We start from the raw sequence: 14,347 nt of genomic DNA on the forward strand, positions 1-14,347 counted from the left end.
CCCAGTAGTTTCAGAGGAGAAGATTTTTGTAAAAGTTAACGACGACGGACGACGGACGTCGACAGACGACGGACGCAAAGTGATGGGAAAAGCTCACTTGGCCCTTCGGGCCAGGTGAGCTAAAAATGAACACAGATAAATTCATGACAAAATTGTGTTTTAGTGATGGTGATGTGTTTGTAGATCTTTCTATACTGAACATTTTTGTAGCTATAATTATCTCTATCTATAATGAACTTGGCCCAGTAATGACAGTTGAAAATATATTTTTTTTTAATTTACAAAAATTTACAAAAAATTATGAAAATTGTTAAAAATTGACCTTAAAGGGCAATAACTCCTTAAAAGGTCAATTGACAATTTTAGTCATGTTGACTCATTTGTAGATATTATTTTGTTTAACATTATTGCTGTTTACAGTTTATCTCTAGCTATAATAACATTCAAGATAATAACCAAAATTTCCTTAAAATTACTAATATGGGGGAAACTAAAATTTTTGAAAACTGGTTAAAAATTACTATAAAGGGCAATAACTCCTTCAGGGGTTTTACTTTGCTGAACATTACTGCTGTTTACAGTTTATATGTATCTATAATAACATTCAAGATAATAACCAAAATCTGCAAAATTTCCTTAAAATTACTAATTTGGGGGCAGCAACCTAACAACGGGTTGTCAGATTTGTCTGAAAATTTCAGGGCAGATACATCTTGACCTGTTAAACAATTTTACCAATGTCAGATTTGCTCTAAATGCTTTGGTTTTGGAGTTATAAGCCAAAAACTGCATTTTACCCCTATTTTTTTTTTAAGCCATGGCGGCCATCTTGGATGGTTGGCCGGGTCACCGGACACATTTTTTAAACTAGATACCCCAATGATGATTGTGGCCAAGTTTGGTTTGGCCCAGTAGTTTCAGAGGAGAAGATTTTTGTAAAAGTTAACGACGCAGGACGACGACGGACGCAGGACGATGACGGACGACGGACGCAGGACGATGACGGACGACGGACGCCGGACGCAAAGTGATGGGAAAAACTCACTTGGCCTTTTAATCCTTGTGAGCTACAAATGAAAACAAATTCGTTTCTCTCCCCAATATCATGTAGTCCCATGTGACACTGGTGCTCCGTTTATGAGGAATTTACTCAGAGAAGAAGTCCCTCGGACTTTGTTTACTTTGAAAGTTGTTGACCTTCAAATTAAAGTAGTGCATGTTGATGTTTGAATCATATACAGCAAACATAATTATGTTTGAATTTAACAAAAACTATTTTTTAATTAGTGCACAATCTTTGAGAATGATATAAATAACCAGTGAAGGATATCCCTGCTTCTGCCTAGTGTGGCATTCCAACAATGACGTCATTATAAAATATAATGTAGGTTGGATTTATTTAGAATATCTCGTCATACTGATTTTTCCGGATTGTAAAAGAAACATAAATAGTGTAAAGGAGAGCTCAATAGGGGTCTCATTGGGGGGTTCCGATCCCGGATCCCGCTTACTGTTTTGTCAGATTCCCATATCCTGCTTACACTATATACGTAAGCAATTCTCATTTTTTATCATATCCCGTGTCCCGCAAGACCTCATTTCCCGTTTTCACCAGCCCAGTAGTTAACACTTCGGTGTTGACATGTATATCTATAATGTGGTCATATTTTATAAATTTCCCATTAACAAAAGTTTAAATTTTTCGAAAAACTAAGGATTTTCTTATTCCAGGCATAGATTTCCTTAGACGTATTTGGCCCAACTTTTTGGAATTTTTGATCCTTAATTCTCTTCAACTTTGTAATTGTTTGGCTTTATAAATATTTTGATATGAGCGTCACTGATGAGTCTTATGTAGACGAAACGCGCGTCTGGCGTACAAATTATATTCCTGGTACCTTTGATAACTATTTACACCACTGGGTCGATGCCACTGCTGCACAGCCAAATTTTGCTCACGTGAATTTCACGTGAATCTCATTTCACGTGAATTTCACATGAATTTCACATTAATTTCACGTGAATTTCACATGAATTTCACGTGAAGTGATTTCACGTGAAATTCACGTTAACTTTTCACGTGAATTTCATGTGAAGAGATTTCACGTGAAATTCACATTAAATTTTCACATGAATTTCATGTGAAATTATTTCACATGAATTTCACGTAAAATTTTCACGTGAATTTCACGTGAAAAAATATAAATGGTTTCTAAGTTATAAAAAATTAAATGAAAATCAAAAATTTTGTCAACATCTCATACCTTGTATTTATGTATCATATATTTGCTTGGAATCTCAATTTAATTTTAAAATTTATATTTTCACGTGAAATTCACTTGAATATTTCACGTTAAATTCACGTTAAAAAAATCATGTTAAATTCACGTGAAAAATTTCACATTAAATTCATGTGAACAATTTCATCAGAAATAAACATGAATCAAAACCCCTGTGAAATTTATGTTTCATTTTATCTGAATTAAACCATGAGTTCATAAGAGAAATTTGAATTTATTGAGTTAGTTTTTTGCAATATATAAATGAAAACAAATTCACATGAAATTTACACATACTATTGTTCATTTCAATTTTGCAGAAGTGAATCATTTCAAAGCTGTTATTCTTTGTGTCTAAAGATGTACATAAAAGAAGGACATAGAACCAATGTTAATGGTTAATATTTATCATTTTTAAGCATGAATTATCTCCCTTGATAGTGAATTAAATGCAACTACAAAAATATGTTGGTCTTTAAATATATATTTTTTTCACTGTTTATATTAACTATCTCTAGTAGAATCACAAAAATGGAATTTTGTATACACATGTGTAACTCTCATTTGAATTTCAAATTCATAGATGCATATATTATAGTGATGGACTAATTGATTTAGTAGTAGTGTTTCTATAATTATTAATTTGTAAATTTAATTACTTTCACACATCTAATATCTTCTTTACTTTTAAACTTTTAAAAAATGAAAGTAACTCCACCTTATGAAATAGATACTAGCTGTTACTGTAAATAGATCATTTACTTCCGAAAAATGAGTTATCTCCCTTTTTTTTTACTGTGCATGAAACTTTTCCTCAAACTATTAAATTTAGGTAAAAAAAAATTGTGAGCAATTTCAATCTGCACAGTAGTTAAACATTAAATAGTACATGTGAATAAAAACAGTAAGCATACTAAGAAAAGAGTTTTATATGTACTATACTTTGTCAATAAATGTAAATTAATTTGAATGTATATTAATTTTTGAAGTTTCTATATTTAAAGTGCAGTATAAAACTGCTATGTTTTCACAAATTATATATATCAAAAATGTCTGATTCAACATGCATTATAAAATTAGCGAATGTTAATAACTTAATCCCTTAACCAAATTTAAAGGAAGAAAAAATATCATATCAAGGATTGTTTGTGTATTGACTAGATAGCAATTTATTTGTTTGTACCCTTTCCAAATATTCCATACTGTTTTTTATACTGTAAAATATTTCTCAATTTCCCTAAAGAGTTGATGAGTTATCCGGGTTTGTCAAACAATGGGGAAAATTTAAACTAAAACATGTAAAAAGCTTTATCTTTATTTAGTTTTTATATTTTTTGGTATTAAATATTAGGTATATTTTAAGTAGTTTATTTAGGATTGTCCTTATTACTCTGGAAAAGGTTAATGTAAAATTTTGAGTGTCCCCATTCTTATGGGAATTATTTTCCAATCAATGTAGGAAAATAGTTACAGAAAAAAAAGGCAAAGTAAATAAAGTTGCAATAATTGACGGATATGGGTCAAGGATATTGAAAAAGTGTGAGAAGACTTGTAAAAAGAAGAGGTACCTTGGGAATGTGGTAAATCAAATCCCCCGCACCCCCCCTTTTCCCATACAATCTGCTTCAGAACTGATTTCAAATTTTTAATTATCTTTTAAACTTTATTTATAATGAATAAATTTATGGTCTTTAATATACATAATGTCTTAAATTATTAGTCTGTTTATTGTCTGCTATTTGGACAGGTTGTTGTCTCTTTGACAATTGTTTTCCACTTCCATTCAAATTTTATGTGTTATGAAAACTTATTGACTGACAGTAAAATATTATTTTAGAGACAGACTCTTTTTTGGAAAATAATTGGTTGCTTATGTAAAAAATCACTGAAGCGTGACTGGAGCAGCCCCCTCTTAGCGAGTCAGTGGGCCCCCATTTATGAACATTTCTGGACCCCCCCCCCTGTATTCTAATTCATGGTATTTGAAAGCTAATTGTGTGGTTAATGATTGCTAATTAGACAAGGCTGGTTTATTTCTCATTGAATTTAAGTTATAAACATTTATCTTTATAAATATATATTATCTGTGATTATACTAAACAATATAAAAGTCCCAGTTATTAATTGAAATAATAGTTAAATAAGTTATTATATTTTATAAATTAAAGTCATATAAAAGGGTTGTAAGGGTTGTCCATGTGGAGGTGCTCCTTTGTAAAGGATGCTTATAAAACAAAACAATTTGTTATATGTTCCAAGAATTTGTTTTGTATTTAATATATAGTCACTGTATATTACAAGATTGGGGATACCTTTTTTTTCACATAGAGAAATACTTTGAACATCAGCAAAATATCCGCCAATCTGTAGTCCGGATTCGGATTTTTTTAAAACGCTTGAAAGATACAGATTATGACGCGTTTTGAAGAAGAGAAGAACGCAGCCGATAATAATTTGTCAACAACAATAGTACTTGTTTTAGCTAATTTAACAAGACAACCAATGCCAAGGAGCTATGAATTAATAAATACTCGAGGATATACTTCAGGTAACTAAAAAAATATGATTAAATAGTGCAGGAATAAACAGAAATCTGCAATGACTGAAAGCTTCCATCTTCTGTTCGACATAAATTTATTCATTACTTCACGTTCACCCAAGTACCTGTTTGCCCTGATTTGTTTTTTATATGTTGTCTGCTTGCATAATGTTTATTATTTGAACAGAGTATGGCAAAGAATGTTGAAAAATTCGGCAAATATGTATATGGCTGCAAACGAAAAATTATTTTCCCTTTCATTTTGCAGTATTTAACAGTCTTCACAATTAACTGTTAAATCTACAGGCACAGAGCTCAATTTTTGAAATTTTTTAGTTAGATTCTGAAGGCCTGTCCTGTAGATAGGATTTTTACAGGCCTGATAGCAATTAAACATGCCTGAGCTGCCACTCAGCGTGAAGACTAAGTATTATAACAGAGACATATAATAAATAAACTGTCTGTTTGTTGTCTCTTTGTCTTTTACATCATTCCACATTTCTATTCTCAATTTTATTAAAATACTTTTCATGTTTTACAATACGTACATACGTATATGTACATCATTGTTTTTACTCATTTTTTACTAGTTTATTAAAACAAAACCTAATTTACAGTCTCACTAATTAGCGACAAGAAGAATATTTTTTTATCATTCAAACCGATACTACATTGTTTATGTTGTACTACATGTATCTTATCTATGATCAACTCAGTCATATATAGATAACAAAACACTTGCAGTTTAATATCACATACATTTGTACATGTATGACACAGGACAATAGTTATCACATACATGTACATTTGTACATGACATAGGACAATCACTGACAAGTTTCAAGACTTCCTAGCAGTAACTGAAAGCCCAAATACCTAATCTGTGGTACACTTTTATTCTGCAGGTGGCTGTACCCCACTTTTAACATTAGATATCATTTAACGTCATATCATAAGGAAACAACTGTGTTGATTTCTCTTATTCAAACATATCCGGATAACAATTTATAGAAAACTACCACAAGGGCCAGAGAATTTCCAGCTAGGGGAGGGAAATGTTCCCATACATTTTTGTAAGTCTTGAACTGGCAAAAATATATGAATCGATAACTACAACAAGACGATACAATATAAAACAGATGTGGAATTGATTGTCAATGAGACAACTCTCCACAAGACACCAAATGACAGAAAAGTAACAGCTTAAGGTCATCGTACACCCTTCAACAATAAGCAAAGGTTTAAGCCAATATCACCTACTCAGCTACATTTACATGTACATTGTACATTGACATGATGGAAGACCCCAAAATCACAAATGTATATAAAACATTAAAACAAGAAAACTAATGGCTAATTAATAAACAGAACAATGATAAAAAAACAAGTATCATTAAGTAACTAACAAAGCAACAAAGAAGAACCACTAAATTACAGGTTCCGGACTTGGGACTGGCACATACATGTACAGAAAGGGGCAGGCTTAAACATCATTGACATGTAAGGAAAATCCCAACTCTCACCCTTATTATAGTTATATTTATTTTAGATCATGACAAGCAGTAACAAGTTTACAGATCAACATGATCAAGCTCAATATATATTCTGTTCAGAAAATAATAACTTCAGATGTTTTATTTTTGCAGAGCTATGTAGTCCTTGGACAGTGGCGCAAAAATCATGCAAATAATCAGTTTATTTATTTTTTTGGGGTTATAATATATATTTTAGGAATTAGGGGCCAAAAAGGGCCAAAATAAGCATTTTCTTGGTTTTTGCACAATAACTTTAGTTTCAGTAAAATAGAAATCTATGAAATTTTGACACAAGGTTTATGACCACAAAAGGAAGGTTGGGATAGATTTTTGGAAGTTTAGTTCCAACAGTTTGTGAATTAGGGGCCAAAAAAAGGGCCCAATAAGCATTATTCTTGGTTTTTGCACAATAACTTTAGTTTAAGTTAATAGAAATCAATGAAATTTAAACACAAGGTTTATATCAGACCACAAAAGAAAGGTTGGTATTGATTTTGGGAGTTGAGGTCCCAACATTTTAGGAATTAGGGGCCAAAAAGGGGCCCAAATAAGCATTTTTCTTGGTTTTCTCACCATAACTTCAGTTTAAGTGAATAGAAAGCTATAAAATTTGAACACAAGGTTTATAACAATAAAAGGAAGGTTGGTAATGATTTTGGGAGTTTTGGTCCAAACAGTTTAGGAATAAGGGGCCCAAAGGGTTCAAAATTAAACTTTTTGTTTGATTTCATCAAAAACTGAATAATTGGGGATCTTTGATATGCTGAATCTAATTATGTATGTAGATTCTTAATTTTTGGTCCCGTTTTTAAATTGGTCTACATTAAGGTCCAAAGGGTCCAAAATTAAACTAAGGTAGTATGTTACACTACAGGGAGACAAATCTGTAAAAGTCAGTTGAACAATTTAATAATATTCTATTGTTGAGGAAAAATTAAGCTTCTCAATGATCAAAATTAGTGTTTGTCAAATTGCAATATAGACAATAATTTTTTTTTCTGATAATGTGTGTGGAAAATAGCTTAAGTTACAAACTTTTAGAAGAAGTAATTTTTGATGTTGATTGGTGTAATTTTACACAATATTATTTTCAGGGAGACTCGTGAGCACCTGGTGTACTCGGGGCAATAGGAGAAGTTGGAATGAAAGGAATGAAAGGAAATTCTGGACCAAGAGGACCAACTGGACCTCCAGTAAGTACATGTACTATCTAAAAAAAAAACAAATATAAAAAACAGTTGGATAGCAAATATTTGTAAGAATATAAATTGTGTAAAAACTGTTAAACTTTGATAATTTTTATTTGGAAAATTATGTCTTAAGCAAAAAAAAGATGGCTATGAAAAAAAATAATGTAGATCTGAATGCATAGTCATTAGTGCATAACCTTATATTTTTATAAAGACTTTCTAGTGATTAATGTAAGCAAAGAATCACAAAGTATTACTATAAAGGATTTTTTATTTGAGCATACCTTTTGATGGAAGGTCAATATTAAAATGATTACTTTGTTTACTTTAGGGCCAACCAGGAGTACAAGGAACTTCAGGACCTAGAGGAAATCCAGGCCCTGTGGTATGTATTCAGCAGTGTTTGTCACATGTAGATTTAATGTATAAAGTAGGCTTGGTTTGGTAGCAAATATTGTAGGATTGATTGATAAGTGTTTGAGTTATGCTCACATTAGTATGCTTATACACCACTTATAAATAAGTAAAAAGACAACTCAATTAACATTACTCTTGTACAATATATAGGCTTTTATTGGACCACAGATAAATTATCACGTTGTGATTGGTTAAACGCCGTCACGTGGTGACCCCCTATGAGACCGTATGGGGTTAGTAAGTTTCATATGGGTTTCATGACGCGTTAATGGCGACGTCATCTATTAATGTTGTTGTTTTTCTTTTCTTTTTTTTAACAAAACACCGCAGAAAAAGTCCAGCGTCCGATAAATTCGTTATACTATTAACTACTGACCCCCTACGGATCCATAGAGGGTGAATAAAACTCATAGGGGACTCGGCCTCCGGCCTCACCCCCTATGGATTTTACTTACCCTCTATGGATCCGTATGGGGTCAGTAGCGAACCATATAACTTATAATATCTATTTTAATGAATGTTGTATGTTGTTGTGAGAACTGATATATTGAAAATATTGAAAACAAATTCATATATGGTTGAAATTAATGCAATAGGAATTAGAAAATTATGTATCGTTAATGATTAAAAAATGTATAAAGTAATGAATGGTAAAAAGTATGTTTTTCATTGATTTAAATTAATAATACAAATGTGCATGTTTTAGGGAGGAGCTGGTTCCACAGGACCACCTGGCCATGGGTTATCAGGAGAACAGGGACTACTTGTAAGTAAACATCACAATATAGATTTTATTATATTTCAAGTATTATGGGGAGTCACAATTTGTATGAAGAGGGAAAGGTATTCTGCTATAATAAAAAATTGTTAAATCTGACTTAATATTGAAACGATTTGACCTAAAAGAGAGGAAGGAGACCACTGAAAAGAGATTACATCAACCAGCAACAATTGATAGCTGTAATAAAAACAACAGCTAACCATGCAATCTATTTAACAATAATTTAATGAACAAACAGTTACTTAAGTTAGAGTCAAATAGATATAATTAAGAGATATCTTTATCAGAAAGTTTGAGATTTTACCCTCATTTCAGAAGACTGGTAACCAGAGAAAGATTTTCAATACATGTTTTAAGAAATTACAATTATGGTCCTTGAAAGATTTGAAATTAGAAAAATCTATAAACTGTGCTTTGACAGTTTGTTTACTTATACAATAAAGAACATTCAAGAGTTTGATTTTCAAAAAGAGTTAAAGTGCATGTAAAGCTGACAAGCTAGATAAGGTTTATTAAGCCTTTATGTTAATGGTATCTGGGTTAGAATTAATGACTTTTCTCATCACTTGGCGTTTGTCGTCCGTCGTTGCTAACTTTTACAAAAATCTTCTCCTCTGTAACTACTGGGCCAAATTTAACCAAACTTGACCACAATTATTGGGGTATCTAGTTTAAAAAATGTGTCCGGTGACCTGGCCAACCAACGAAGATGGCTGTCATGGCTAAAAATAGAACATAGGGGGTAAAATGCAGTTTTTGGCTTATAACTCAAAAACCAAAGCAAATCTGACATGGTTAAATTGTTCACCAGGCCAAGATCTATCTGCCCTGAAATTTTCAGATGAATTGGACAACCCCTTGTTTGGTTGCTGTCCCTGAATTGGTAATTTTAAGGAAATTTTGCTGTTTTTGATTATTATCTTGAATATTATTATGGATAGAGATAAACTGTACACAGCAATAATGTACAACAAAGTAAGACCTTAAATTAGTCAACATGACCAAAATGCTCAATTGACCCCCTAAGGAGTTATTGCTCTTCATTGTCAATTCTTAACAATTTTAATAAAATTTGTAGATTTTCACTAATATTTTCCACGGAAACTACTGGGCCAAGTTCATTATAGATAGAGATAATTGTAATCAGCAAGAATGTTTAGTAAAGTAAGATCTGCAAACACATCACTATCACCAAAACACAATTTTGTCATGAATCCATCTGTGTCTTTTGTTTAATATTCACATAAACCAAGGTGAGCGACACAGGCTCTTTAGAGCCTCTAGTTTTATTTGGAAAACATTAATCCGGTTCAGGGCTTATATTTATAATAATTAATGTAATTTAAATTTTCAGAAATACACATTTGTTGCTCCAAAGATGAAAGAGGATTTGAAGTTATACAATGACATGAATGAATTGATTAAAAATGCATGTAGATGAGACCCTGTCCTGTATCTACAGTACATGTAACTGGTATGTACAGTTTTTGTTATGTAGTTTTTATAGTCAAAATGGTATTAAAAAAAATTTTAATGATGAAATCTGCAAATTTAAAAAGGCGTCAACTCAAACTGACAAAATAAAAAAAACCCACTACCAACCAACAGATCAAGGGAAAAATTAATCTGCTATACATGTATGGAATAGACACTGTAAATTTATGAGAATAGAATTTTATATTCTGGATTTTCCTAAGATTCAATTCTTATTACATATAAATATACCCATGTGTTATGCTTGTAGTTCGAGGAAAACAACTCATCAAAATAGCTCGACCAAGATTAAACAATTACTGATATCATGAATTAGGTTATGTAGGTATATTTTGTCTCGTCTGCAACTGATTGTATGGTGAAGTACATGTCTTTCTGGGCATGGTTCATCTTACAATGACCTGATATTCATTGTGATGGTTCATTGGTCAATATCAAGTTTCATATTTCAGTCTGTTTGTTGTATACTGTATAAAATCAATTAAGATATCAGCTATAGTTGGTGTAAGCAATGATTGTAAGGGGTTAAGACATGAAAGAAGGGGGCTTGAAAATGATGAGTTGTGTTTTTATAGGCACTAAGTATACTTACATATACATAGTACAGGTTATGTGTAGTACAAATACATGAATAGAGTTTGTTTTCATAAGAAGTTTATTATACAAATTTAACATGGTACGATTGCCAATAAGACAACTATTCACTAGAGTCCAAATGACTGAATTTTGCTAACTATAAATGAGCATATGTACAGCTTTCACCAATAAGAAAACTGATACAGAATAGTGAGCTATAAGGTGTCAGATCACCAATTAAAAATACCTATCTGTTCAACCAAATTTTGCAATTTTCACAGCTTTCGAAATATTTTACCTTAAGTTTAACTTCATAGAAACCAGGTATATCCTGATTTGTACATGTATCAGCTTTTTACATGCCAATTTTTTACCATACCTTAAAAGCCTTCTAACAAAATAACTGGCCTTCGAACAGAGGTACATGTACTCCAAAAATAATCCCTGGTTTTCTGGAAATCTTAAATTAGTATACTATGGAGCGTATAAATCCTCAATTGTTATTGCAAACTCATAGACAAGTAAATTTTGGCTCAAAATGGTATAGATATATTTCTCTTTCACCAAAAGTTTCATTTCTGCAAATTTGTTGATTAGTTTAAGTAAACAAGGACATCAAACACGCTATTTTTTTTGTCAGAGTAGGGCTACTTTTACATACATTCTAAATTGAAGGGAGTAATTGGTAGTCTGGCACCATAAAATGTCCTGAAACTGGGTTTGTGAGTTTGTGGGAAATACTGGATAAACCCAGGTTTTACTGTCAAAATTTTACTGGGTAAATCACCATAAAATCACCAATTTATCATGTCAGAGCTTAAAATACAATACAGTTTTCTCCTGATTATAAGTTTGGTAAATTATTGGAGATTAAATTGATGTTACCTTTTTTGCTGGACTACAATACAGAAATAAAGTACATTACATGCTGATTTTATTATATTACAGGAACTGTAGGAAGTATTCCAAAGTCTGATTGCAAAGTATGCATTACAGGATTCTATCATTGGAGCAACATCTTAGGAGGATAAGTGGAAATGTATGAAGGAATCCTTGGGTACAAATATCAATTATATGCAGAAGTGGACTCTTAAACTTTATTAACAGACATGTACATGGAAGTCAAGAAATTTATACCATTACCAACTGGAATTAACTATTGTGTTTATTTTTTCAACCATAAGTACTTTCAGAATACAATACAATTCAAATACAGATTATTGTGTGAACATACAAAAATGTACAAGTTACATTTAAAAAAAATGAAAATGCATATATCATGTACACGATGTATTGAAAATGAATTTTATATAAAAAATGAAGTAACAAAAATGTTTAGCTTTATATTGTGCAGCCAAACTTTGAAATCTTTAAATGGTATATAGATGCCTGTTATTTGTCAACATTTTGCCTTCACCTTAAGATCAGTGTCAAATGAGAAAGCTATTTTGCATATATGAAAAAAGAAGTAGATGGTTGTAAATTAGAGACTTTCAATTTGGTACATTTGTATATCAGCTAGCCTTTGTTTCATAGAACTTTCTATTTTAGTTTATTAGTACAATGAGATATGAGGTATACACAGCTACTTTTGTATAGGTACTATTTCTGTCCTAAAAATATGTAGTACTGGAAATTTACTTTTAATTTTTAGCACTATTTCTTTACTTTAAAATTATTGTAATATTTGGGTACTTGTATTTTACAGTACTTGATTTGTACTAAATATTTTGGTACAGACATGATACAATATTCCATGTTTGAAAATCATAATTTTAAGAGATTTGAAATAGAAAAACTTTCAAAATGCTGAAAATGTAACAGTAATAACCAAAAATCTGTAGTACCTAAATTTCCAGTACAAATTAAGTACTGTAAAATACAGGTACGTAAATATTATAATAATTTTAAAGTAATAAAATAGTACCGAATTTTAAAAGTAAATTTCCAGTACTACATATTTTTAGTACAGAAATAGTACCTATACAAAAGTAGCTGTGTTTATCAATCTGATTATCAGACAGCAATAACACAACAAAAACACCCGAAAGGCATTTAGCTATAGGTGCTAACATGCAGTCCTCAACAAAAGCCAGGTGTCTAAAAGATATGCCATGATATATTGAATTGACCAGAGACTATATACAATTACAATATGAGTCAAAATAGAGCTGCCATCAAAACCAAATTCTTTAAATAATTTTCTTTTAATAAATATGAGAGTATAGACAACCACTGAAAAGGTTTCTGACTATAAATGGGTACATGAATTTGTGGTGAGGTGAACTAGTTATTTCTTCAAAACCATATAAAAAAATTGGCATCTTTCGCAAATAGTTCTTATCCAGAATATGATTAGTTTGTATCATAACTGATGACCACATATTATGACTTTACATATATGTATACATTTGAACATGATATAAATTGTTTCTAATGTTATAGTACATGTAGTACATCAGTGCAAATATCTTCTTTAAATGGCCACAATCCATAAATCAATTACAGTTTTGTTTTAGACGAAAAAAAATGTGGATACAAAGAAAATAAAATAGAATGGAAGCATGAACACATGACCAAGAAGAAAATTTTTCATGCTTATAATATATATGTATCAAAACAGAATTTGTATTAGATTAGAATTGACTTGCATGAAGAAGCTCAAATCCTGTGAAATTTGTGTTATTACGGCTGAATTCACTTTAATTTCATTTAAAAAGAAGTAGCTCGGTTCATGTTAATTTCACGTGAAAAGTTCACGTGAATTTCACGTGAAAAGTTCACGTGAAGGCTCAATTCACGTGAATTTCACATGAAAAATTTAACGTGAATTTCACGTGAATCAGATATTTCACGTGAAATTCACGTGAATTAAGCTTTCACGTGAAATTCACGTAAATTTTTCATGTGAAATTCACGTGAAATATTTCACGTGAATTACGCGTATAAGCTCGATTAACGTGAAATTCACGTGATTTTTTTCACGTGAAATTTATGTTAATTTCACGTTAATTTCACGTGAACAAAATTTGCCTGTGTGGTGGACGTTTCGTCCCCGAGGGTATCACCAGCCCAGTAGTCAACACTTCGGTGTTGACATGAATATCAATAATGTGGTCATATTTTATAAATTTCCCGTTAACAAAAGTTAAGATTTTTCGAAAAACTAAGGATTTTCTTATTTTAGGCATAGATTTCCTTAGTCGTATTTGGCACAACATTTTGGAATTTTGGATCCTCTATGCTCTTCAACTTTGTAATTGTTTGGCTTTATAAATATTTTGATATGAGCGTCACTGATGAGTCTTATGTAGACGAAACGCGCGTCTGGCGTACTAAATTATAATCCTGGTACTTTTGATAACTATTCACACCACAATCATTTGACTTTCACGTGTCACGCTTACAAAAAACGGCAATCCTGCATCACGCTTAGACCCCAATGAGACCCACTCAATATACGATAATTTCTCCCAACCTCATCAATCACAGTAAGATTTGTTGGGGGGTTTTCCACACTATGAAAACAAAATGAA

At 31.4% G+C, this 14,347-nt stretch overlaps 1 protein-coding gene across 1 annotated transcript; it reads left to right on the forward strand.

Moving 5' to 3' along the window:
* Positions 1 to 4,634: 4,634 nt before the first annotated feature.
* Positions 4,635 to 12,413, forward strand: LOC134685098 (collagen alpha-1(I) chain-like). Its single transcript, XM_063544531.1, has 6 exons — positions 4,635 to 4,827; positions 7,448 to 7,546; positions 7,875 to 7,928; positions 8,667 to 8,726; positions 10,096 to 10,215; positions 11,760 to 12,413. The coding sequence occupies exons 2-5, from the start codon at positions 7,496 to 7,498 to the stop codon at positions 10,180 to 10,182; spliced, it is 252 nt and encodes an 83-aa protein (XP_063400601.1). The 5' UTR covers positions 4,635 to 4,827; positions 7,448 to 7,495; the 3' UTR covers positions 10,183 to 10,215; positions 11,760 to 12,413.
* Positions 12,414 to 14,347: the final 1,934 nt, after the last annotated feature.

Source organism: Mytilus trossulus, chromosome 9 (genome assembly GCF_036588685.1).
Source record: "Mytilus trossulus isolate FHL-02 chromosome 9, PNRI_Mtr1.1.1.hap1, whole genome shotgun sequence".
Taxonomy (NCBI): domain Eukaryota; kingdom Metazoa; phylum Mollusca; class Bivalvia; order Mytilida; family Mytilidae; genus Mytilus; species Mytilus trossulus.

What these genes read in the sequence shown, in the direction of transcription:
- LOC134685098 (XM_063544531.1), top strand. Translation starts at nt 7,496, where the DNA reads ATGAAAGGAATGAAAGGAAATTCTGGACCAAGAGGACCAACTGGACCT. An exon ending in GAGGACCAACTGGACCTCCA is followed by an intron (nt 7,547 to 7,874) that starts GTAAGTACATGT and finishes TGTTTACTTTAG; the next exon opens with GGCCAACCAGGAGTACAAGG. An exon ending in CAGGAGAACAGGGACTACTT is followed by an intron (nt 8,727 to 10,095) that starts GTAAGTAAACAT and finishes TTAAATTTTCAG; the next exon opens with AAATACACATTTGTTGCTCC.